The sequence below is a fragment of the Antechinus flavipes genome, chromosome X (genome assembly GCF_016432865.1).
Source record: "Antechinus flavipes isolate AdamAnt ecotype Samford, QLD, Australia chromosome X, AdamAnt_v2, whole genome shotgun sequence".
NCBI classification, from domain to species: Eukaryota; Metazoa; Chordata; class Mammalia; order Dasyuromorphia; family Dasyuridae; genus Antechinus; species Antechinus flavipes.
The window spans coordinates 37,306,259-37,333,175 of NC_067404.1; the positions used below are offsets into that span (position 1 = coordinate 37,306,259).

The 26,917-nt window shown below is 41.5% G+C and overlaps 1 protein-coding gene across 1 annotated transcript in view; it reads left to right on the forward strand.

Annotated features, from left to right (window-relative positions):
- MCF2 (MCF.2 cell line derived transforming sequence) overlaps positions 1–24,069 on the forward strand; it is a 136,225-nt gene extending 112,156 nt beyond the window's left edge. The window contains exons 24-33 of the mRNA XM_051969150.1: positions 86–211; positions 497–718; positions 5,026–5,118; positions 7,873–7,951; positions 10,193–10,256; positions 13,655–13,761; positions 15,232–15,344; positions 18,699–18,811; positions 19,774–19,874; positions 21,103–24,069. Coding sequence (XP_051825110.1) covers positions 86–211; positions 497–718; positions 5,026–5,118; positions 7,873–7,951; positions 10,193–10,256; positions 13,655–13,761; positions 15,232–15,344; positions 18,699–18,811; positions 19,774–19,874; positions 21,103–21,110 — 1,026 coding nt within the window. The 3' untranslated portion in view covers positions 21,111–24,069. The remainder of the gene's footprint in view (positions 1–85; positions 212–496; positions 719–5,025; positions 5,119–7,872; positions 7,952–10,192; positions 10,257–13,654; positions 13,762–15,231; positions 15,345–18,698; positions 18,812–19,773; positions 19,875–21,102) is intronic.
- Positions 24,070–26,917: the final 2,848 nt, after the last annotated feature.

Below are 26,917 nucleotides of genomic sequence, written 5' to 3' on the forward strand. Positions count from 1 at the left end.
AAACCAAAAAGCCCTCATCTATTTCTTTTCTTGAATTGTTAATATCAGAGGAATGTTGAGTTTGGATTCTGATGTCTCTCTCTAGGAGTTACTCAAATACAGCGCTAGCTGCGAAGGAGTTCACGAGCTCCAGGAAGCTCTTGAGGCAATGTTGGACTTACTGAAGTCAGTCAATGATTCCATGCATCAGACTGCCATTACTGGTTATGATGTAAGTGGGGGCCAGTAATTCTGTATATACTAGGGACCAATGTTTTATATAAACCATGGGGATGATGAGAGCATATCATGAACAGAATTGGTTGACTGGATAAAAAGAGCTTTCTTGTATAATTCCAAGTTATTTTCCAGAATAGCTAGACTAATTCATAGTTTTGCCTAGGGATATTCATATCATATGTCTTTCCTGCTGTAACCCTTCCAACATAAACCGTTTCTGCTTCTTGGCATCTTAGTCGGAGCACTAATTTTTTTTATTTTTTCATTTCATTTCTAGGGTGACCTCAGTGACTTGGGCAAGATATTAATGCAAGGATCCTTCAGTGTGTGGATTAGTCATAGAAAAGGAGCCACCAAAATGAAGGACTTTGCCCGATTCAAGCCCATGCAACGCCACCTTTTCTTGTATGAGAAAGCTATTGTGTTCTGTAAGAGGAGAAACGAACATGGAGACGGACATGAGAAAACACCCTTCTATAGCTTTAAGCACCATTTGAAAGTAAGACATATTTAATCTCTTGCCATAATGATGCATCCATGTGTATCTCTTTCTCTATAGGCCTCCTCTGAAAACTCATTGTCGCGTGCAGGTGACCCTGCACAGGGGCATTCCTTTGGTTTGTTGTAGACAGCTTGTGCTGGCTACTGACACCCTCCCTCATGGGCTGTGTATTGCTGTGTTGTACTGTTGCCATGTAACACATTGTTCTGTTTCCCGGTACGCTTTTCTAAGAGTTCTGTGAGCAGAGCTGGACTCAAAGAGATTAGTGCCTATGGTGTTTATTCACATTTTCTCTCTTGTTTTTCTCTCTTCCTTTCCCCTTAGATTTATAGATACTTTTTTTTAAAAAGTCAGTTTCACTTCCCAGTGGTGCTTTCCTCAGACCCATTAGAATTCACTTTAATAATAAAGACAGATCTCTCTGCCGGGAGTTCTTCACCTGGGATCCATAACCTCAAAGGGGGTCTATGAACAAGTTTCAGAGGGAGTCTGTGAACTCAGAAGAGGGGAAGACAAATCACTTTAAGTTGTCCTAACTTTTTATTTCCTTGGTAATTTTATGCATTTTATTTTATTCATTTAAAAGCATTACTCTGAGAAGGATCTATTGGCTTTATCAGATTACCAGAGGGATCCACAACACAAAAAGATAAAGAATCTTGATCTAGGTAAAAGCAATAAACATATTGGCCATATCTGAACCTGTATGCCTCATTCCACATCCCCTAAAATGCAGCATCTATTGAAATATGGAAGACCGTTTCACTGTCAGTTAGCTAAAGTCACAGTTGATTAGCCTTTTCATCAGAATTGTGTTTTTCAGTGTTGTTTTCCTTTGTATACTATGTAAATTATTGTTCTCTGAATTCTTCATGTTTGCCCTTTCTTATGGTGTACCTTTCTTGGTGCATTCCATTACAATCATATGCCCCAGTCTGATTATCTCTTCCCCGAGTTAGTGGTTGCTCACCTTCCGTCTTGTCCTTTGCCGCAACAGAAAAGTCACTGCAAATGTTCTTGTTTGACTTCTGCCTTTGCCGTGCTTGGGGTATATGCCCGATGGTGATATCTTGTGGTCAGAGGGTATTTAGAATCTATTGACTGTGAAATGACACATCCCCCACCCCCCACCGAATCTTCCCATTGCTTTTGATGAACAAATTCAAGAGTTTTTATTCTCGTTCTAATTTCCTTCCTGATGGATCCATCCCCAACCCGATGGTGAGAGCAGTTGAAGAGGTGGGAATTATGTGTAATTAAAATCTGTTTGCTGGAAGTGGGATAGTGATTTAATCACTGTTCAAACCTCTTCAGATGCTCTTAGCAAGCCTTAAGAGTTTCAGGGATGTTGTTTCCTACCACTGGGAGAGAATTTATATGTATGAAAAAATTAAAAAATGCTTATGTTTGATCTCTGTAATCGGGAGACGGGGTCGGTGAGGAGTATGGGAGCAGAAAATGAGATGTATAAATATTGCGGTCCTTGGTTTTTTTTAATAAAGATAACTGATTTTGTTGCCAACTCTTGGCTAGGTAACCAACCAATTTCCAGGACAATCCCTGTGTCTAGATAAAAATGTGTCCTTTGAATGAGGCTTTGTAAAAACAATCTCCTTTGTCAGACCACATGTCCTTATTTTTGGCTCAGAAAATATGGTCATCTGAATGGGTGTTCTCCTGGGCCATTCTTCCTTCCGTGGCATATGATTTGAGTGCCGCAGTGTATCTCTTTACCACCAAAGGGTGATTTTGGATGTGGGATTTCTAACTTGATAGATTTAGCTTTCCAAAGAAAGAAATGGTTCAAATGTTTTAGCAGCAAAACTCATTGGAAAGTTATTTGGAGACCTGGATTCTAGTCCTGGCTTTGCTGAGAACCAGCTGTGTGGCCTTTGGCAAATTATCTTATCTCTCTGGGCCTCATTTTTCCCATCTGTAAAATTGAGGGGGTTGAACATGACTAAGGATCGGCTTAACTTTTTCTATTGCAGTCTGGTGAAGACTGGACCCCTCCTTGGAAATATGTTTGTAAACAATATAAAGAAATGTTAAATTTCAGTTAGAGGTTAGTGAATTTAAAGATCTATTTCGTTTCACCATTCATGTCATATAATGTCCAGAGTCTTCTCTCTGTCTGTGTCTGAGCTCGAGCATACACACGCACTCGAGTCTCACACTCTCTTCACTCCGTCTCTCTCCAGTCTTCTCAGCCCTTAAATACCCTAGTACAATTACATCACTACAGCACACTGAGCATGTGCCAACTGTAGAACCATTACATCACCATACTAAGTATATGTGAACTAGAGGACCATTATCTCATCAGTCACACTGAGTAAACACCCTGCTGTAAGTATTCTTGTTTCAAATGTACTTCTCCAGAGTTCCGCCCTCTATAATGTCACATATCCCTTGGAGGGGTACATGGGCCCCAGTTTAAGAATCCTTGGAGTAGATGATCTCCATGATTCTTTCTGGCACGAGAAATGAGTCTAATGTTTTATGCAGAGAAATTTCTTAGTTGAAATGTGTATTTGTGCTGAGCCCATGATGCTTAGCTGATGCACATTATTGTACCAGGCCATGCAGATGGATTTCCTGATATCTGAAGGCAATTTTTTGAGCCTACAAATTTCAGAATAGTTGCTATGTTGCATGGCTAGAGGGAATTCCTCATCAGAAGTTCCAGAAACCAATGGAACCAGTGTATTCCTTCTCCTCAAAACTGGCCATGATGTTCACTTTTACCCTTCTTCTAGGTACAGAGAAGATCTTCTAAGAGCAGTTCACTTGTGTCTGGTCAAATTGAATTTCAAGCCAGTTTTCAGAAGCCTGCGTCCTAATAACTCAGGCCTTAACAATGCCAACTAAATCCAACTAAAAATGAGTAATACCATAATATGCATAACTAAACAAAATGCGGGTAAGAAACCCCTCTAAAAATTATGGTGTTCAGGAAAACTAGAAAAGGAACAAGAAGTAGATTGGCAACAGAGAAAGAACTCGGGAGTTGACATCAAATGACCTGAGTTTGAGGCCCAGGCCTATTAACTTTGCTTCTTTTTGGGTTTCAGTTTCTTCCTCTTAAAGGAACTTAAAGAAAATTTCCTCCTTTTTTCTCTCTTTAAAATTTATAGCTCTGGCATTCTGTGATTATATAAAATTTTGAAGGAAAACCTCCAGGCACTTCTAAAGGTTAAAGGCGTTGGTTCTTTAGAATGTTTCTTACTTCCAAAAATATAGGCTGGGGCAGCCAGGGAGTGCAGTGGATAGAGCACCAACCCTGAAGTTAGGAGGACCTGAATTCAAATCTGGCCTCAGCAGTTAACACTCAGCTGTGTGACCCTGGGCAAGTCACTTAACCCCAATTGCCTCAGCCAAAAAAAAAAAAAAGGAAAAAAACCCCAAACTTAATGGCTAACTTTTCCTTGATGCAGATGTTTCCCTAGAAGTACTCCTGCTAGCCACCGTTCATTTGTTGCTTTTTCCCCTACAGTGATGTACATAACAAATGTGATTTTTTTTCTCCTGAGGTAATTAGGCTAAAGTTAGAGGAACAAAGGGAAGGTATAAAGGGTTAAAGAAAATATGGAAGTATATCTGTGAGAGAAGAGTACGTAAGTGGGCATCACTTGGGCTGTTAGTACTGAAAGAGAAATAAATGGGATAGCACAATCTGTACACAATTCCACTGGGAGAGAAGAAAGGAGGTGGTAGGAAAGGGAGTATATACCATTAGGCCCAGAAACATGTTATTCTCTAGGGTGTTGATGGTTGAGGGTAAAGGGAATCAAGGTGGGGAACAAAGTTAGATAAAACAAAATAAATGTGTCAGGTAACCAAGCAACAGAAAATGGGGTTCCTAAATCAATTTCTTGTACATTTTCTCATTGAACTCAAAGGGCATTTTTATTTCTCTTTGATTAAAAAAAACATGAAAAAAGACCATGCAATTCATTTGAAACAGCACCTACTTAAAAGATTTACACAGGACCAATTTAAAATGAATCACTTGGCTTGTGTTTATAATATTTGTTTTTTTTTTCTCCTCTAGAACTACTAATCCATTTTCCAAATTACAATGAGTACTTAGAGTCAAGCTCTAATGTTTCACCAAAAACATTTCTATGTTCTTAACTACAATAGAAATTTGTAGCTTGGTAATTCATAATTGCTGAGCACAAAATGCTCATTTTGTAGGGAGCGTGACATTTTTTATGTAGAATATGATACAGTGCATGGCCCTAGTTAAATTTGAAATTTGAAATAAAAGGCTCATGAGAATCTCTCTCCTTGTTTTGCAGATGAATGCTGTTGGAATCACAGAGAATGTGAAAGGAGATAGCCGCAAATTTGAAATCTGGTACAGTGGGCGGGAAGAAGTTTATGTCTTGCAGGTTAGCAACTTTCTAAGATGGCCTGTCCTGCTGATCCCTGCTTCCACAAAACTTGTGATCTACATCCCGCATCAGTTTGAATTTATGGAGCTCATAAGTCAAGGGATCTATTTTTATTTCACAAAGGTTTTCATCAGAGTTCCTTTTCCATAGAGTATTTAAAACACTATTTGATTTCCTAAACAGATCTATACAGATTCCTCTTTGGAGGATATCCTCTGGATAAATTGTGGCTCAGTCATACCATTACAGAACTTTTACTTAGAAAATTAGAAAATGTTAGAGCAGGGAAGGAATCTTGGAGATAATTAAATTCAACCCCTTTTACAGATGAGAAAGCCAATGCTTCTTGAGGGGGGGAGGGACATGTCCGATATCACACAGATCATATGATAGTAAGATTATATATTTGGGACTGGAGAATTCCTTCAGAATCTAGTTAGTATAAGGCCTCCATTTTATGGATGAGAAAACTAAGGCCCAGATGTGGCAAAGTACTCGCATCATTGGATCATGGATTTAGAACTGGAAGAAGTGGTGCTGTTGTTTATGTTCAGTCATGTCTGACTCTTAGTGACTTCCTTTGGGGTTTTCTTGGCAGAGATACTGGAATTTTTTTTACCATTTCTTCCTCCAGCTCATTTTCCAGATGAGGAAACTGGGGCAAACAGAGTGAAAGGACTTGCCTAGGGTCACTCTGCTAGTAAGTGTCTGAGGCTGATTAGAACCCGGAAAGAGGACTCTCCCCAACTCTAGGCCCAGTGTTCTGTGTGCTACAGTGCCACCTAGGGGTCCTGGAGCTTGGACAGAGACGCTGGAATCTTCTCTTCCAACCCTCTCCTTTTACAAATGAGGAAATAGCTGTGAGAGGTTGTGAAGTAGCAACAGGGCCAGTGTTAGAACTCTGGTCTTCTGATTTGGAAGGAGGGTTGCATCCCTCCCCTGCGAGGGTCTGCTTTCCAGGTAGCTGCTTTTTCATACTAATTAAGTGCTCCAGGCAGCGCCTAGAAAGATGGGACTGTGAGGTCTGCTTGGAGCCCTTTTTGTGGTCTCCCGGCCATATACACAATTATAAGACTACCCACTGTGGCCCCCCAGATTTTGGCCTTTTCTTATCAGACACATGGTTGGGGCCACAGCCAGGTGTGCTACAGGCTCCCCTCAGCTCTTTTCTTTCAGGAAAGGAGAGAAGGAAACTCGGGTCATCTGGGAGTTGCCATTGAACCTAGATCTTTGTCACCAATGTTATAATTATTTTTTTTGGCAGTGTGAGTGGGTGAAGGGGGTACAAAACATGAAGGCACCTAATGCAAGACTATATGTGGTTTTGAGTATTTGTTCATTTTCTTTTCCTTCTTTCCATCTTTTTTCCCTTTCTCCCTTCCCTTCCCTCCCTTTCCTTTCCTTCCCTTCTCTTCTTTTCTTCCTCCCTACCTCTTTACTTCCTTCTCTCTCTCTCTCCCCCTTCCTCCCTCCCTTCCTTCCTGCCTGCCTTCCTTCTTTTCTTTCTAGCAGCAAATACAATATTATCCTGCTATTACTGATTTGGGGAAGCTAGGTACTGCAGTAGAAAAATGGGACACATGGACACAGGAAGGCTCCTCTTCCTGAATTCAAATCTGGCCTCAAACACTTACTGGCTGGATGACCCTGGACAAGTCACTTCACCCTATTTACCTCAGTTTCCTCATCTGGAAAATGAGTTGGAGAAGGAAATGGTAAAAACACTCCAGTATCTCTGCCAAGAAAACCCCAAATGGGGTCACAAAGAACTGGACATTAATGCAAAACAACTCAAGAACAGCATTTTTGGTTTCAACGTTTTCGGCTCCTTTAGTGGGGTTATTGATCACTTTTTAATGAAATCATTCCAACGAATAGGGGCAATCTGGCATAGTCTCTAGAGTGCTAGCAGGTAGAAAATCTAGCTTCAGAGCCTGCTTCTTGATCCTGGCCCAGTCCCTTCATTTCTCAGTGCCTGAAGCAACTCCATATATCTTATCTGCAGTGGAATACAGTAAGGAAAAGCCCTGAGCCAGAAAATCTGGGCTCCCATTCTGCCTCACTACTTGTGTGACATTACGTGAGCGACTTCGCCTACTTAGGCCTCAGTTTCCTCTTCCATTACATAAGGAATTGGACTTAATGGCCTTAAGAGGCCCCTTTCAGTTCTAAATATAGGAATTGATAGCTCGTCACGATGGGGTAGTTTCTCCCCACAAGTGCCCCAAACAAAGTCTTACTTGTCAACCCAGAAACAAAATGGTTTTGTTTTATTTTTCTTAAACGACAGCTGGTGGCGGCATGGACCGTGCACTGGACTTGTAGTCACGAAGACCCGAATGCAAATTTGACCTTAAATATTAATTGGCTCGTGACCCTAGGCAAGGCACTCCACCTATGTCTATGCCAAGTAAAGATTATTGAAAGACACCTTCCTGTGTAACACACACAAAGGTGACCTACACAAACATACCCACATAAACGTTGAAAGCCCATATTTGGTGTTGGTTTTGTGTTGGTTTAAGTGCTTATACCTCTAGTTCAGGGATAACTTGAAAATGGTTTGGTGACTTCTATTGAAGGTGGTACTGACTGACACCCAGGGTCAACTGCTCAGTTTCGGTTTAAATACAGAACTTGGGTGTGCCTAGAGAATGGCTCCTATTGACTCCCTCTCACTTCCCTTTGTTCTGTCATTCCAAAGCTGGCTTCCAGGAAGTCATTGAATGTTACCTGGTCCTTCCTCTTTAGGCCCAGACTATGGAATCCAAGACAGCCTGGTTGAATGAAATAAGAAAAATTTTGATCAAGCAGCAAGAAGTTGGAAGAGGTAATGTTGGCACTACAAACTGGCTTGGGGCTAGGGGGAGAAGGGAGTGGGGTTACCCCCCTGCTTCGATTGGACTTCTTTTTTTTATTGTATTTCTATTTCTATTTATTTCTTTTTCTTTTTTTACTAGTATTTTATTTTTCTCAATACACATCAAGATATTTTTCAATATCCATTTTTGTAAGACTGTGTTCCAGATTTTTCTCCCTCCCTCTCTCACTTCTCCGCCTCCCCAAGGCAGCAAGCAATCTGATATAAGTTAAACATGTGCAATCTCTTTAAACATATTTCTATATTTGCTTGACTGAATTCTTGTTGGCCCACCAGCTCTATACTGTCAGCTGCTTGGTCCTGAGCCTTACAGGTTCCAGGAACTCGTTTTTAGCAGCCCACCCGAGAGTGATCAGGATCCCAACCAATTAATTTATAGTAAAAAGGAGAATCCCCAAAAGAAGACAGGTTATTTGGGTCAGTTGGTCAATGCATTCTCTTTCTAATAATAATATTGACTTGAAAAGTGAAACAGAGTATTGTGTGGGCAACTGCAACTCAACATGGTCAAAACAGAACTCATTATTTTATTCCCCTAAACCAATCCATCATTTAAAAAAATGATTTTTATTTTGAATTTAGCAAATACCACATAAAATGAGCATTTCCATAAATATAGTAGAATAGAAAAAAGAGGATTGTACAGTTAATTACAGATTTCCATTATACATCCACCCTTCTGAAGTGCCCTGTTTCTTTTCAGGTTATCACCATTCTTCCAGTCACCTAGTCTGATGACTTCATAGTCATTCTCAAAATTTACCCCACATATATGTTTTTTCCTGTCCCTGCAATTTCTCTCACAACCATCTTCTTCTCTGTACTCAGGCGGCCACCACCGTAGTTCAGTTTTATCCCCTCTTGCCGAGACTATTACAAAGTCTCTTTGCCCCCAGTCTTGTCCTCTCCCCGATCCATCTTCCACACAGTTGTCCAAGCCGTAGTCCAAAATACATAAGTATATTTAAATATAAATATAGCCCCAAAACATGGGCTTGATTGTTACTACCATCCTCAATAAACTCCAATGGCTCCCCATTACCTCTAGAATCAAACACATACTGCTCTGTTTGACATTTAAGTCCCTTAAAAACTTTCCAAACTCATTATATATTCTCTGACTTTATGTACTCTCAATCTAATTAAACTGACTTTCTTGGTCATTTACATAGAACACTCCATCCCCATCTTTTAACAGGATGTTCTCCATGCTAGAGGTGTATTTCCTCCTTATCGTCACTTTTTGGAATCTTTAGTTTCCTCATATATATACCGCAAGTGACAACTCCTGCAAAGAGGTCATCTACTGGTATTGAGCTTCTCTCTATTTCATAGGATTATGGATTTTGAGTTGGAAGAGACCATTGATGTTCTCACATCAGGTCCAGTTTTCTCATTTTACAGATGAAGAAACTGAGGCCCACGGAGGTTAAGTGACTTGACAAAAGTCCCAGTAAGTGGCAGGATGAGGCATTGAATGTAGCTCATCCTCAAGCAGCAACCACACAGCTTTTTACCAGGTCACACTCTTCAGATTGAGGACATACCAGAATTTGTCTACTGTCATAGTCTTCAGGAATGCTGTCAGACTTTTGTACTTGCAAGTCATGAGTCAAGGGGATGGAAAAAATTCCCACTATGTGCCCTGCACTTTTGTTCTAGGCCTTAGTATTACAAAAACAAAAGCGAAACATCCCTTGCCCTCAAGGTGCTTACCTTCTAATTGGGAGACAGGGACAGAAATTTTGGTCGGGAAAGGCTCTGGGATGTTGCATGGTGTCATTGGGCAGTGGATTGCCACACCTTTTATGGAAGCTATGGTGGTGTTTATTTGATTATTGCTTCTGAAGCAAGAAATAGAAAGTAAACTATGGCTAAATGAGGAGCGCTCCTCATTCGGCTGCAAATCCGATAGCAAGATGTCAGGGGGCTGGGAAGTGAAATATGGTGTGGAACTGTTCACGTGGTCAGAGAATACTGTTTCTGGTTAGGGAGTGGGGAACCAGGACATAATTTAATCCTTTCATGATCTTGTACCTCTTCTCAGTCAGTCAGAATTCGTATTAGTATTACTCAGTGCTGATAATTGTTGTCTAAGCCATAGCTGATAGCTGGTCTTTGAAAAAAATAGGGAATGGCAGCTTTTCTGTAGTCATCGGTAACCACTGGAAATCTGGGTTCTCTTTGTAGTTGAGAACCAGCAGCGGCACCAGGCTGCGGAAGCTGTTCCAAGTGTTTCTCAGCTGACTGAAGGGTAAGTAACTTACTGTCCCTACCCTCATATATCTTGTCTGGAATGAAGAAACATAGACATAAAACCATCTTTATTCTTCAGTACCCTTTTTCAGCCCAACAGTCACTCATGAAAGGGAAAACTTGTATCAGTTTCCTCATTCTGTGCTCCAATATGGGACCAGATGGCGTCCGACCGTTGCCGCGATGGGACACTAGGTGAAGGGCTGGATTGCTTTGCACATGCACGTTGTTTTGCATACCCGAGGCCAGGCATTAAGTTGTCAGGATGTCATGATGGTGGAGGTTGTGGAACTGCAGTTATTGTGGGCCATAACTCTTGGGGAGACCCCCAGACGTGATGGCTGCTATTGTGAACTTTGCATAGTCTCCTCAGCATTCAGCTTGTTGATTTCTAGAAGAATGACATATATTGAGAGAGAACTCTGCTTCTGAAGATAGTAGACTGGATGGAGGACTGCCAGCTTTTCTGAGCTTCTATTTTTCCTCTGTGCTGTAATTGCAACCACCTAGTCATTTGACCAACTTCTACCACCTCTAACTATGGGGTAGGGATGGAATTTTAGCAAGTCTGCCCTGATTCATGGGACAGTATCATAGCTGAGAAAGGGCTGAGGGCTCGGTAATCCTAGGTACAGCAACAACAGGGACACAGCCGTATCTTCTAGCACAGTAACTGTGCTTGCCTTTAACTCTCCTCACACAGGGCTAGCGAGCACAGAGCTCTTTGCCCACATTCTGCATTTCTAGCTGAGTCTCTTACTAGCCATCGGTGGATTCTGGTCAGCCTTAATCTCATATTTCTCTCTTCATTCAAATCATACTTCTGAGTTTTCTAAACTCCTTTCACTCCACACCTGGACAGCGAGTTTGAATGTAGTATACGGGTCAACCAGGAGACTATGGATTATAGTATCTAGGACCTTTCTTTGAAGGTTATAAGTTTGTAAGGGAAGAGTTAGATGTAATCTCAGATACCGTCTAGCTCCACTCCCTCATTTTCAGAGGAAGAAACAGAAAATCAGAGAGGGAAAGAGAGTACTATTTGAATCCAGGCCCTTGGAATCTGAATCCAGTGCTCTTTCCTTTTCCTTACAAGACAGCTCCGTTCTTTGTTCTCCATCACAGTGAGAGATATCTTCTTTAAAGTCTGTACATGGCTGAGGATGTGTTTTGAGAATGAAAGAGGCATGCATGGCAACTAGGGATAGATTGAGGAGATAGCCAGTTCAGTTTTTTTAAACTAGTTTTAACTTATCCTCAAGAAGTCATACTTATCTCAAGCCCTCCAAGATTCCAAGTAAAGTGACTTGCTGCTGGAGCTAGTGCCATGATTAATGGGCTTTTGTCAGCTACCACCTGCATGTTAGGGGTAATATCTTCTCTCTGAACCTACGCATCTTCCGCTATGAAATGAGACGTTTAGAATACATGATCCCAAGTCTCTGATCACTGAGCAGGACAGAAATCTTGAACTCTCCTCAAGACTTCTGGCTATGAATAAAGAATGTCAGAGCTGGGAAAGATCTGGTGAATGAGGGGAAAGAAAAAGGTCCAAGTGGTTTAGCTACAAGTCACACGCTACAAGTTCCAGTACAAAGTTGGGTGGAACTATCTTTGATGGAGGCTCAGACTCTCTTGTTTTGGTGTTTGATTTTGATGGTTATATATCCGTTGAGGGCCATGACTGGTTATCAAACTTACTCTGTACCTCCGACCACCCATTCCCTGTCCCCAGGACTTAGGATAGTACTCTGCAGAGAGAGACAGCATCTGAGGCTTTGGTGGAGTGCATTTCAGCAGGGCTGAGACATACACACATTGCTCTTTCCCCAAGGTTTGATTCTGCCTATTTTTTTGGACAGGACCAAGGCTGGAGTTTGGGAGAGTAACGCTGGATGCGGCCATTCCAATGGATGCTTTTTAAGGGGGCCCAGAATAGAACTGAACCCAATGTTCCTCTCTAACTCCACTGAACATGCCAGTGTATCCTCAGGCTTCCCTCAGTTCCCATACCTTTTCCAGCAGACTCAGTTGCAGCCCTTGGTCTCTAACCCCCTGAGATTCTTTTAAGTTCTCTCTACATGGAGGGAGAAAGGCTCAAGATTTCTTTCTTGGCTGTTTCACCCAGAATTCTTGACCTGACAGCACGACACCTTTGTGTTTCTTTTCTTCTAAGAATATTTGTGTAGGATTCAGCAAGAGTTAAACCTTGAAAATCTGGGCCTGGGGTTTTCTAAGTAGTAGCTTTTAGAAATTCCCACTCCATCTGTAGGTGCCACAGCTCAACAGCACCAAGCATTGTTTCCCCCCTGGTTTGTACCTGGCCTTTCAGAGCTGGCCACAGCCAGAGGAGTGTTGGCTGATTCATTCTCAGAGTCTTTCCAGAGTTACCCAGGAGGTCTTCCTCCTTCTGGGCACTCAGTACTTTTCAATACTCAGGCTTTGACCATAAGTAATAGGATTAAAGGCTTCTAGGTTTGATGCAGTAATTGACTTCTTAACAGCTGGTGAAAAACCAACTAGCATTCTTTTAAGGTTCAAGCTTCATTTATATGCACACCTTACTTAATTCATTAAAGCTAAATGTCTGCACAGCAACAAGGATTTTCCACAATATCCTTGCCGGGGGAGCTAGAGTATTTCTTGCATATTAATGACTGAAGCCTGCTGCTTTATAACCTGTGGTTTGATGTATAACATCATCTTGGATACAAATGCACCAACTGAAATTATGAGGCTCAGAAAGGACCTGTGGCCCCCTCTGGTTTCCCTTCTACTTGTCCCAACCTGTCGTTAAGTGCATACCCCCTTGTGAAGAAAAATCACCTAAAACCTAAGGTATCTCCCCACTCGACTCCTGCCCTGACGGTATCCCCAGTAACATCCTTGCAGCAATGGCCTGGGGTCTTCATTAAGGGTTTCTTCACGCTGCTCGGCCCAGGCAAGCTTCAGAGTACTTGCCTCAGTGACAGAAAATCCTAGTTATGGCTCTGCTTAGCTGGGACATTTTGGATGGTGGCTTAGTTGTTTCGGGGCTTCCAAAACTTAATTCAAGTTGATATGTCATTCTTAACTATGGGAATGGCAGAAATTAAAATACATTCCAACAGAAATCCAAATCGGAAGCACTAGCTTCAGTCAAATGGATTTCTGACACTGTTCTCATGAAGTGATATCTAAGCAGATACATACTGGGGTTGTTAAACCGCCTTTCCAAATGGCCTTATAGCTTTTAACTTCCTTGAAGGCAGGGGCTTTTTTTTTTTTTTTTTGTTCCTCATACTCCTTGGAACCAGAACAGTGCTTCTTTCTCCTATGAGATGTGCCTTATGGGATATTGTTGCATTGAATTAAATTTCCAATTGATCAATCATTTTCACATGGTGAATATTTCAGAATGCAGCAGCGAGTCTCCATAAGCTCTGAAGAAAACGAATCTGATCGCACCAGTCCTGGGACAGCAGACAGTTTGACGCTGTCATCTCAGACTAAAACAAGAAAAAGTATGTGTAAGCTTCATCTCCTTCATTCCCAAAGACAAGCCGGGTCTGGGCAGGTCTGAGTCTCCAGGTATTTCTCTGGAGAATCGCTCTACTTGTCCAAGACCATAATGTTTATGATGTGAACTGAGTTCATCACTGATTTAGGGCTAGAGCATCAGGCGATAATATAGAGATCGTGTAGCAAAGCGCGAAGAATATATTTATGAGCTCACAAACTTTTCTCTTGCGGTCCTTTCTCCCCTCAATCAGGGCCCCTTTCCTTATAGTTTTCTAGAAACTAAATAAATCTGCCTAAGTGATGAAAAAGTTCATAAAGCATCATTTGGACTAATTAATAGAGAGGGGGATGCCAGTGGGAATGAGTAGAAAGATTCAATTTTACAATAAATTGATTTAGAGAAAGGTAGTGAAATTATTTTATTTAGAATCAAACAGAATCTAGGAATGGACTTTCCTAGACAAGAATTCTGCCCCCAAAATGCTGATGAATGGTCATCCAATCTTTGTTTGCAGACTGCTCATGAATGGGAACTCATTCCTTTCCCCAAGATCAACGTGGCTTTTGGTTAGCTGGAATTGTTAAGCTATTTTCACTCGAATCAAACTAAACTTGGCCTAAATTTGCCTGATTTTTCAGCTTTCTCCCATCCATTTTAGTTCTGCTTTTGGAGGCCAAGCAAATCTAATCACTCTTTTTTGTGATGATCCTTCAGAGAGGGCTGAAGGCCATGCCAGTCATTCGCAGAATGTCAGAGTTGGAAGGGATCCCAGAGGCCATGAAAGCTGAACCCAAACCCCCTCTGTAGACTGTCTCTGAGCAGTGACCATCCAGCCTCTCCTTCACTGAGGAGACGTCTAATTACTCCCTGAGGCAGCCCAAGTTTCTCTTTGGACTAGCATTCATTGTTAGAAAATTTTTCCTGCCCTCCAGCCTGGATCTGCCTTTCTGTGATTTCCCTCCATGGCTCCTGTTCTGCCCTCTGCCAAACAGCAAGGCCAGTCTCTGTTCCACATGCTAGCCTTCCAAGCCTTTGAAGACAACTATCATGTGTTCAAGCTTCTATTTCTGGTGACTGAGCCCGAGTAATATTTTCTCCCATGAAGATATCCTACTCAGCCTGCTTTAATGAATACATAAGAATCATCTTCAGCTGGCCATTCATTGTCTGCAGATAAGCTTGTGCCATCTAAAGTGCTGATAAATGTCATGACCCCTTAGGGAAGTTCAGCTTCCTCCTATAAAATGCCTTTTAAATGCTGGATTCTCTTAACAAACCATTAATGTGACTAGTTGCAACATCAACCAGCCAGGCCAAATTTGTGGAATTCACATTCAAAGTTTTGCCATAAAAAGGTTCTCGGCTTATACTAAGAAAGCTTCCTAGCTCAGTGCTTGTATATAAAATGGCGACTCACAACAGAAGCAAGACAGAAGTCAGAAGCTTCAGTTTTTTTGTATTTCTCTTTCAGGTTCCTCAGGGACTTCACTGACTGCGGAACTCAGGGACAACCTGGAGGAATGGGTCAACAGTAGCTTCCTGTTGGCTTGTTCAGACACAGAGGAGGAAGATGGGAGCCAATTGGTTAGTGATGATACGTTGAAATAAAAGATGTTGAGGCCACGTTAAGTGAGAAAACGGGGGCCAACCTTGGTGAGGGATTTCTCTATATCATTGAGTTCATTAGGCATACCCCATGCAGACAATGTGAAACCGATTGTATTGTTAACTGCGTGGAAGTACCCCATGTGTGATCCTACTTTGTCTCTGTATAGAGAACTCCCCCTGAGGTTGACCATATCAATGTTATAGAATTTCAGGTCTGTCCACTGAGTACACTATCCCAGGTCACTTGGAATTGGCCAGTTGTTATCATTTGGTAAGCTCTACTGCTCTTTTCTAACTAGACAAGGGAGGTAGAAGCTGAGACCAAATGAATCTACTTAAGCTTTACAAATAATTGCCTTTTGTCTTATCAGTAGATCAAAGCTACCACTGGGACTCCAGAGTGTTGGCTCTCAAATAACATATCAATAAATGTTTTATCATGTTCAACCACAATAAAACTATACAGGGTAGGAATGGGATGGATTAACAAGGTCTGTCTCCAGATAAATGTACTGAGGAAGGATTTTGATAAACTGAACATCCCAAATTCCCAACCATTAGAACTACATCATTATGCTGAATCACAGTCCAGGGTTCCTTCCATCGAGTCGTCTACAATGCTCTGTCTCCAAATCTCGGCCTGTTGAAACTCCTTCCTTCAACACTTGGCTCACATGCTCTTCCTCCCAGAATCCGAACTGTAAAATTAAGGGATTGAACCAGAGGATAATAGTTATGATATTTGGCATTTCTCTTCTCTCGTTTGGGCATTACAACCATCCCGGAAGGGTAGGTGCTATTTCCCCTCTTTTAAAGACCAGGAAAATGAAATTCAGAAAAGTGATGTTACCTGCTCAGGGCCATGCAGCTAACAAGGTCAGAGATGGTGACAGATCTCAGAACTCCCTGACTCGAGGGCCAGCACATTAGCTACTTTGCAACACTGCCTGTCTTGTACAGTGCTTTCAGTTTAAAGAGTCAGTCCAAAAGAATACGTTCTACAACAAGACAGCAAATATCTGGAGTCCATCACCCCGGTAGGATATATCCTTGGCTGATAGATAATGGGCCATTGGGATGGGATTGGGGCTCTTATGAGGGGAATAACCCTAACCTTCTGAAGTCAGCAGTGCAAAGTACGGTCACCATTCCCTCATTTTACCGTGTCGATGGTGTGGCTACCATGAGCCACGATGTCCTTCGAATATAAGCTCTTTGAGGGTAATGACTATTTCATTTTGGTGTTTTTATCCCCAGGTGCTAGCATTATACATGTACATGTAAATAAGTGCTTACTAAATGTTTGTGGATTGTGTACCAGGGACACAGAGACCAAAAATGAAACGGCATTTAACCTCCAGGAGTGTACATTCTCCTGGGGGGGGTGTAATGTATATATGTCTGTAAAATACAAGTTAACCTATGCCCTCATGTGGAGGTTGGGACTTTAACTGAGCCTTGAAGAGAGTCAGGGATGGCGAGAAGAAGAGGAAGAGAGCATTCTAAACTTTAGTCGGGAGGGCAGAGAAAAGGGACAGTCTAGGAAGGACCCTTTCAGGATGGTGATGGGACCAACCTGGTGTGATACTTTTTAGGTTGAAGAAAAGGAGATGATGGCATAGATGTTTCTCTTAAACTTGGGGATGTATTATAGACCCACCTACAGCTTTCTATTTGGGATTTTCAGCCTCATGTCCTTCCAAAGGCTTTCTTGATTGAAAGTGACATTTAAAAGAATCAGCATTTTGTGAGCCAACACCAAGTGACTGGGGTAGGAGAGGGTGGTGGTGATATGAAGCTCAAATGTGTGCAGAGCATCACAGGGAAGTTGGCCACAGATAATCGACACATGGAGAAATCAGAACTGACAAGCCTTTTTAACTTCGGCATTGTCTCAGCCACAGTGTCTGCAAGGGAAACCGATATCTCACGATTGGTTAACATTTTATGGCAAGTCATAAATCCTGATGTGGAATATTGTAAAATGCTAAAAAAGCATTGTCAGTAGCAGTTTATTAGAACACAAGCAAGACAGTGCTTTTCTTCTCTTTACCCTTTCTTGCTTACAAATGGGGGAATTCAGAGGCCTGGCTATCAATTCCTAATGAGATGTGCAAAGGTTATCTGTCCAGTTGGGATGACCTGTGGCCACCGTTTGGGTCTACTCTCTCCCTCTGCAGCATATCCCCCCGATTGCATACCTTGAGCCCTCACTGGCTGGGCACAAATAACTGTTAAGCCTGGTTCCCCAAGGTTGAAACTCTGCAAGGGGAGTAAGATGATGAATTTCAAAGGTAAAATCTAATTGACTTTGGGGATTACCTGTCTTTCTGAGTTCTCCATGCCACTGGTCTAAGCAGTGGCCAGTGAAGAGCTGGTGCTGTTGACCCTGATCTGGGTGCCAAGCTTGTCTGTAGAGGTTCTGCCATTGTGCCTTGGTTTCATAGGTGCCTTACTTTGGTGCAACCTCTATGCGGATTAACCCTTAGCTCTCTACTTTGTGCTGTTGAGCCTGTCTGGAAAACCTATTTTTCAAGAGATTTGCAGCCCTGCTCTTGTTGTGGATGTTGTTTTCAGTCTCATTTCTGTGGATAAGATGATCATTGACTGAGAGATTCTTGTGTGTTTTTTTCTGTATTTGAATTTTGGGGTCGTACTTTGAAGTGATCACAGTATCTGAGGGCTTTTGCCAAATGAATTCTCCTATTGATGTGCCCTTGCAAACCATATTTTGTTTCTGTTCCCTGTCCACTCTTGAGCTCAGTGCAGTCAGTGTGCCTTGGAGTGTTTACTGTATGGATGGGTTCCTTATGAAATCATGTTAACAAACAGCTAAGGTTGAGCAGGGAAGGCTGTTGTGCTTTTGGAAACTTTTTTGATGGGACCCTCTCATGTAGGCTTGTGTAGTAGCGGGCAAAGCCCAAGAGTCCTCTCGGTTCGTAAATTTATCGTCCACAGTCGTTGCCTTTCATATGTGCCAAAAGGAATTTTTCATGAGATCGGTTTACCAGTGCAGTCTTTTAAAATAAAAAAGTGAAAATGTTTCCAAAGTTTATTCTTAGAAATGATGTAATTCAGAATTTAGTTGTTCTATTCTTTTCTGTCTCTGGCTAAAGGAGAATTGCTATTCAAATAAAAAATGTATTCTTGATGCTACGCCTTTCTTCCTTCTGCTTTGTGACCATCAGTGTCTCTCCCTTTACTCCTGCCAATCTAATACCTCCCACTCCAGCTTCTCGCTCTAACTTATGATGTCACAGAGAATGTAATTGTGTCAAGTGATAGCCACGGAATTTGTCCATAACACACTTTCTCCAAACAACTTTCCAGTCTCCAAGAAACTGTAAAGTCCTTTCAGGATGTAAGAAGAAAGAATGGAATCATCAGCTGGTTAAAATTGGGGATGCCCGTTCACTCCTACGTGAGAATGGTGGGGCAGAAGGGTAGGTGTCACACCTCAAATGCTTTTCCTTCCTTCTTGCTAGGGGACATTGGTACAGAGTTACCCTTTTTGCTTACACTAGTCCTTTGTCAACCTTTTTTCGGTGCCTCACACGCTAAGAAGCAAAGGAGTCATGTTTCTTATCAGGGATGGGATTGATTTTCTCTGTCTGAGCACGTGCCTGGTGTTGAGGGTGACCTCTCCCGGCAGTTGAAAAAGAGTGTGCTTGGCAGAGACCTGGGCAAGGATCTTTGAAAGCCGGTTTGCAACGAGTCCATGTTCCCTTTGTCTTCTTCCCCCACCATCCGGCTATGTTGACTGAGGCTTCTGGGCTGACCGCTAGCCGTGATATGTTACGTTGATTCGCTTTAAGTTCTGCTTGGAGCTTCTCCCGATAAGCCACCGTTCCCATGCTGTCAGCTCTGAATATTGACTCAGTACAGACATCCTGTCTACTCCCCTCAGCCGGATTTTATGTTGCGCTCATTACTGAGGTATTTTGGTCAAGGACCTAGTTTTTAGCATAAAACAATACGAGATGGGTAGGACACCACAGCCTGCTGACAAAGTCGATGATTTTGTGATCTTGATGAATGTTCAGAGGGGGAGCCCTATGAACCTTTCATACTTGGAGACAGAATTCTGATGCTTTTGTGCAGACCCCAAGAACATGTGGTCTTGATGGAGTTGTTCATTTGAACTGGAGTCCTCTATTAACTAGGTGCTGTGTCCCAAAGAGACCATGAACTAGTCAAGTAAGTAATAAGGACCATTACAAATAGGCATTCCAGATCTAAGTATTTCCTCTGTCAAAGGTCAACTTGCCACTGAGCGTACACTTGCCGAAGCTTTGAAAAGGGTCCGGGTTGCGGGGTGAACATTTGCGCAGCCATATTCCATGTTTAGGTTCTTAATTGGCACACGTTTACTTTTGTTGGCCATTAATTCATTTATTATTTAAAGGTCGATGAAAAATCCAAACAGAAGAAAAGAAGTTGTGAATCCGGGGAACAGTTCACAGAGTGTAATCTGGCACAGTAGGGCTCGGAAGGCCAAAGCTAAAGGTATTATATGAGTTGAACTGTTAGCTGCTTTTAAGGCCACATCATAAATGGAACTAGTCTATGTCAGACTGCATGTCAATTAGGCGTACAGGAGGACCAGCTCGGCCCTTAGAAGTATATTTGCCAATGTGTGAGTTGGGTTGAAGGATTGGGGATTGGGAGCTTTTTTTTTTCTTTGATAGTTTTCATATCAGATTTGTTTTTTCCTTTTGAAAGCCAAACTTCCCACCTTCCCCAGAGTTGCTGTGCTTGAAAGAGCTTCAGAACATGAGACATTTTGTCTTGTTGAGGGAACCTTCAAGAAAGAAGTGGTAGATATTTTAGGTGTGACCTGACCCTCTGAGAATCTCATGCCTAGAAATGTTTCCCCTCTGTCCGAGAAGCACCAGGAGTGCTCTTTTCTCATATTATTCATTGCCACTCCCACGTCCTGCTGAAGTCATAGTAGGGACATACACATTTATATCTAATTTGTGACTGCTATCTTTGAGGAAAAGCAGAATGAACCAAAGGAAATGTGGGATTTGAATTTCAAAGATGTGGGTTCAAATTCTGACTCTGCCACTTACTACCTAAGTCAGTTCAGATAAATCACTTGGCTCTGTAGACCTCAGTTACCTCATCTGTAAGATGGGGGTAGAGTTTGCCTTTGAGGTTACTTTAACTCTAATTCTATGAGTCTAAATTTATCCACCTAAACTTAATGATCTGAATAGGGGTGTAGCTGCCCTTCTGTGTGTGTGTGTGTGTGTGTGTGTGTGTGTGTGTGTGTGTGTGTATGGGTGATAGTCCTCCATGACATAAATTTTTTTTCCTGTACACTCATTTACTTGTAAACCTTCCCTGGAGCAAGTAAGTCATGTATGGTCTATATACCACTGGAAGGAATAAGCATATTTCCTTGTAAGTGAGAGCCTTAGTTCCCTCCCATAGTCCGTAGGGTAAGGCTTTGTAATGGCCTCAAACTGAATCAAATCACCAGCCTCACATAGCTCTTAGAGTTCCTTGCCAAGGAACACCCTTTCCCAATAAATGGGCATTCTAACAGTAGCTCCTCCAATGTTGGATTTCAACTAGGCTGGGTCTAAGTTTGCATAAGGCGCAGATCAAGGCATTAAGACTAAATAGTGAGTTTGTCATAGGTCCCTTAGATGCAGTGTCTTCTTGCTTAAAAGACACATGTTCAATGCAACGTCTGAATTGTATGTATTTCATTTGTGTAATTTAGAAAACTGAAAAGAGGGCGTCAGATGCATTTCAAGACTACGCCACAGGCTGAATCCAAGACTTTGTTTTTTACCTTTCTCAGTTTCCACCAGCTAGAGCAGAATGCACCCTTTGGGTGTGGTGTTGGGCCCACCTTTCCCTTCTTACCTCCCCACCTCAAAACAAATGCTTTTTATATGAGTCAATTGCCCCCAAATCCACTGCTGCTGTGGACTCCAGCACTGGGCAAGACAGGTGTATGGATCCCAGTTTGACCTGCTCTCTGCTTGAAGAGAGGAGGGAAGAAGAGAGGATGCTTGTGTCTTGGCAAACAGAACAGCGATCGAAATTCGTGTTTTTCCAGCCATTTAGATCAGCGTGCTTCAACCAGCTTTTAATTAAGCAATACAGTTTTGACAAAGAATAAAACCATGGACTGCCAGTGCAAGATGGGTGAACACTTCTGTGTTCAGGTCACAAGCATTTGTTCCTTTTCTCATGTGACCTTCATGGGGTGGAGACCATTCATCTTGAATAGAAAGAATCAGAGTTGCCTTTTCCATAACACCAGCATTTTAAACATATGAAAAGAGTCATAAGTCCTGATCTTGAACTCAGGAGAAAATTAATTACATTAATTTTTGGCCCAATTCAATGCAGGGTCTCAGAAATGAAACACGTGATAGGTTTTTATTTCACCCCATTCATCACCATAACTAATCACAGTAGCTTTGAAGGCACATGAACACCTTTTTTTGTTTTGTTTTATGAAGCGCTTGCTAACAAAGAAATGTAAATCCACTTAGGGCCCATGCATGCAGAAAAGGGCTTAATTTGCTAAGACAAATCCTTGATTTTAAGCTTCCATGTACTTTGGGAAACATTATTTTTTGCTAACCATAATTAGTTTCCATTGCAATCACAATCGGATTAATGGCAGGTAGAATAGTATGGTTACGAGAGTAATGGATTTGTATCTGTGGTCCCTGGTTTTAAATCTTCCCTGTGCCACTTTACTACCCAAGGAACCCGATTCAAGTCACTTAACATTTCTGAGCCTCAGTTTCCTCAAGTGTAAAATGAGGGGGTCGGACTACATGATTTCTCATATTTATCTTCCACCCCTCAATTTAATAGTGGAAACATTGCTCCCCTCCACCAATATGTTGTAGAAAATTGAACCTTTTGCAACAATCCGAGCATCCTGGTGGTGATCATTATTTTCTGAGCAGTTAATAAGCACCTTTCTTTACTTGAAGATTGACTGCAGAGGACATGGCCTCTGCCCACCAGGAGTAACCAATCAGATCCACCACACACAATGACATATTGGTTATTATTTGGAAGGCAGTGTAAGAAAGTGGCTAGAGAGCCAGACTTGGAAACAGAGGAGACTTTGGTTTCAAATCCTGCCTCTGATGCTTGCTCACCATGAGGTTCTGGGTGAGTCATTTTTACCACTCTGAGCCTCAGCTTCCTCATCTGTGAGATGGGAATACCAATAACTGTAATATTTTCCTCACAAGATTGCTGTGAGGATCAGGTGGGAGTATGTTTGTAAAGTACTTTGCCAACTTTTAAGTGCAATAGAAATGCCGGCTATTATTTTTAATAATTAAAGATAAGGTGCATTTTCAAATTCCATAGCCAAATCAGTTGATTGAAAATCAACCCTCTTCAGTGGACCATGGTAGAATGAAATTGTATCATGTGGTCTTGATCAGGCTGTCCAGCCTCACAAGACATTGTACCTGACCATTTGCTGAGTATTGAAATGTTAGAATAAAAAGCTTTTTCTAATGCATGTGCTAGGAGGTGGGTGGGATATTTTTAAAATTGTGTTTTTAAAAAAAAGTCATTAGAATATTACTGTTTGTAGACTTTATGTGATCATAGAATATCTGCACTTTAACAAGGTTAATTCCAGGCCTTAAATGTGATCTCCATGCATACAGCATTCTTGGCAAAGCATCTATGAAATCTGGGCTTGAGAGAGAGGCATTCTGTTTATTTTGCTTCCCAGTCTTTGTGTCATCAAATAGATGCCATTAAATAACGATGACGGATGTCAACTGACTATACATTTGGAAGGTTTCTGTGGCAGAAGGCATTCTGGGAAGGAAAATAATAACATCATGCTTCGTTACTTTGTAGACGCTGCTTTGAGTAAAATAAGAATGATAAATCCCCTTTGAAATAAGGGAGTTTCCCCCTCCCCCTTACATTTGGACACTCCATTTGCAGGCAAGAACTAACAGTTCCCCCTCAGTGATATTACTGAGGGAAAAAAAATAGCACAGTGATAATGGTAAGCACCCTGCCCTGTCCATGGTACTCACTGCCTCAACTTCATCCATCCTAAGATGGATATTTTAACACTGGGTAGCAGTGCTCTTAGGAATTACCTCCATTTCTCCATCAGAACCAAGGGAGGAAATGCAGGCTTCTTTTTATTCTTCTAAGAACATCCATTCTAGACTCCACCTCCCAAATTGGACATCAATTCAATCTAACCTTCACTCATTGAAAACCATCTCTGTTTCTCTATTTAGACACTTGGGGGAAGGGTAGCTGGTACTTTTTGCTTGACCAAAGAGAAAAGAGCAGATGGTTGTTCCTCTGTCTTACTTTTTCTTGAAAAAATGTACTTGTCTCTTCTCACTCTGTGGCTATAATATAGCAAACCAACCAAGCATTAATCAAATAGTTCTCAGCAGTACAAACTTAAACATAATTAAGTAGTTCACAAAAGCACCTCTTTTTGCAATTTGAACCACCCGAGGTTATGAGATCAGCATTCAGACTCCCCAAAGTTCCAAGGCCAAATGGAAGTGGTAAGGGTTATGTTTGCTGACTTGTGACTTTGGGAAGTGTGCCATAGCTATTCTCACATACATATATGCTAGAGATATCCTTTTCAGCATCTTTACCTCCTTTTAAATTTTGGAAAGAAAACAAAAGCACTATCCTAATAAATGTTTTTTCACAATGTGTGCTGTATTTCTTCGAGATTTTCCCCTTTTCTTGGTAACACACACTTTTTTCAGTCTGTAAGAATACAATTTCCTGTTTTGAAATCCTAGGGGACAGTAGTGTGCGTGTGGTAGTGAATGTGAGCCATCTGACTTGCCTTAAAAGTTTTCTATCATAGTTTGGAAGGTGACTGTTTGGCAACTGTTTTTCTGAGCCATGATTTCAGAGTTGTATGATAAAAAGTGCACTTTTTTCTGCGATTGTTTCTGTATGAAGGGATTGTCAAGCATTTCGGTGACACCGGAATACTGTGGCACAGTACTATTCTTTTCTCTATTCTATTTAACACCATAGGCCAGTCCTGTGAGGTTGTACTAATGGTATAACAAATCAGTTAGATTTTAATCAGAGATCTGGAAATTTGATATTTTCTCACATTGTCCAGTTGCTGCAGTACATCATGGACAATTTTAAAATCATTCATGAATATGTTGGTATATTTTAAATTTCCCTACAGATTGAATCTAAATACTAGATTTGCAATTAATTTGTCATGTGTGCCAGTCCTATATAGTGAGAGGACAAACTTAATAGATAATATATTGCTGAAAGAACAGTATTTCTTAGCATTTAACACTTTTGTGTGGAAAACATGGGGGTCTTTTTGGCTCCCATAGTCGTCAATGTAACTGTTTGATTTTTAGGGTATTGTTTAGGGTATTTAGGTTCTATAGATAAACATTTCTGTTCTAATATTTTAAAAGTTTTCATTCTACACACTTATTATTTGTTTTTGTGTGTGTGTGTGTGTGTGTTTACAAATGCAACCACAGTATTGAAATCTGACAAGATTCTAGTTGTAACTCATAGTAGCAAAATCACTCTAATTTTGAAACTCAAATTCTGTTAATTTGCACTTATTAAAACTGTTAATTCTCTTTGAAAATCAAAAGCTTAAATAAATGTATTCATAACTACCAGTTTTATTTCTGTTTAGTAAAATATTGATTGTATGCCCCTCATTCATTGCCTGTTCCTCAATGGTGACATCTCCAATCCACGACGCCCCTGGAACCACTATCCCCTTGATTTGTGGTTCCTTCTATTCATTCTAATAGAAACCCAATCACACCTGCTTTTTCTGTGCGACTCTAATAACCTTCCTCTAAGAGGTTCTCCCCAGGGAGTACACTGTACCTGGTTGGGAGAAAGGTAGTTTTTAGCTTTCTCTTGACATTTTCTAGGTACACAGGGGTACACAGACTGTCCATCTGTTACGCTCTCACTCTCTCTATGTGACTGACCCACTTCCCATTTCCCAGGCGCTGATTTTCCTGATGACACCCTTCAAACTCACTTCTGCAGCCACCACCTGTCATTCATAAAAGCAACTTATTTCTTTGGAGGGAGAGGTTTCATTTAGGCATGGGAATGGGGAAGAAGAAAGGAATGATCACTTATTAAATGCCTACTGTGTGCCAGACACTGTGTAAAATGCCATAAATATTATCTCATTTGAACTTTGAAATACCTCTGAGTAGGTGCTATTTTATTCTTTTTATTAACCCACTTTTGCAGTTGAAGAAGTTGAAGCAGACAGAAGTTAAATGATTTGTTATTAAATGTCTGAGACTACAGGTCTTTCTGATCCCAGGTTCAGAGTGCTCTCCATGGTACCACTTCAATGACTGTGTGTCATTGGCAAGGCGGATGCCATTATTTTCTCTAGAGAAGAAATATGATTTAGTAGAGGGACCAGTCTTGAAGCCAGAGACATCCAGGTTCTAGTCCCATCTCTGGTACCCACTAGTTGTGTGACTTGTATAGGGGACCTCCCCTCTCCCCTGTTTTTCTCATCGAATTCAGTGTCTGGCTACACTCCCCTCCCTTCCTTACCTCAACTCCTTGGTGACCCAATTTACCACTACATTATTTTCTACCCTCACTTCCCAACATTGAATGATTACTCTTTGCCAAACCTCAACCCTTGATTATCTCGACCATCATATCCACTTGCTGCTTACTGGAACCAGAGGAAATCATGAAAGTTGGATGACTGGATTTAGTACGAATTGATCTTATCTAATCTTACCTGGGACCTTCTATTCCTCTTTAATTGATTTGCTTGCCACAAGGCAAACCTTCTATTCCTCTTTAATTGATCTGCTCACCACTCTCTACACCAGCTGTTCCAAACCTTCACATATCTTCTCGAGCCTCTCATGTCGATTTCTCCTTTCCACTAACTCACCTGAGAATTTTGCCTGAGGACCTTCGCTGAAAAAAATGAGACCATTTACCGAGAGCTCTCTCTTCTTCATCTGACATGCTATTCTTCATCTGATTCAACTATCTCCCTCATTCTGGGGACTGGTGAAGAGTTGACCCTTCTCCTTGTCAAAGCCTCTACTGAAATCCCACCTTCTCCTACCTTCTCCAGAAAATTGTCCCCTACATTCCCATTCTCTCTTATCTCCAGTGTCTACTTATCTACTGGATCCTTCTGTACCTACAGATGTGTCCACGTCTCCCCCATACTTTAAATCTCTCATAGTTTTTATCCTGTCTCTTTTTTTGATCCTTTTGGTCTCTGATCCTTTATCTTTTCATAGCTAAGCTTTCTGAGTGAGTCTTTTGCGACCAGGTTCTCCCATCCTCTCATCTCACTTGCCTCTGGAGCAGATCTAGAGCAGATATTTGTAACATCATTCACAGGCCATATTAAATTATCAACTTAAAAATTCAAGCAGTGGGAGGCTGCCATACCTAGCTTTCAGCTCATCATCTCCTGCCTTGACAGGGCCAAACAGACCAAATGATTTTGTGGGCCTTATATGGCCCCCAGAATGAACATCCCCACCCCT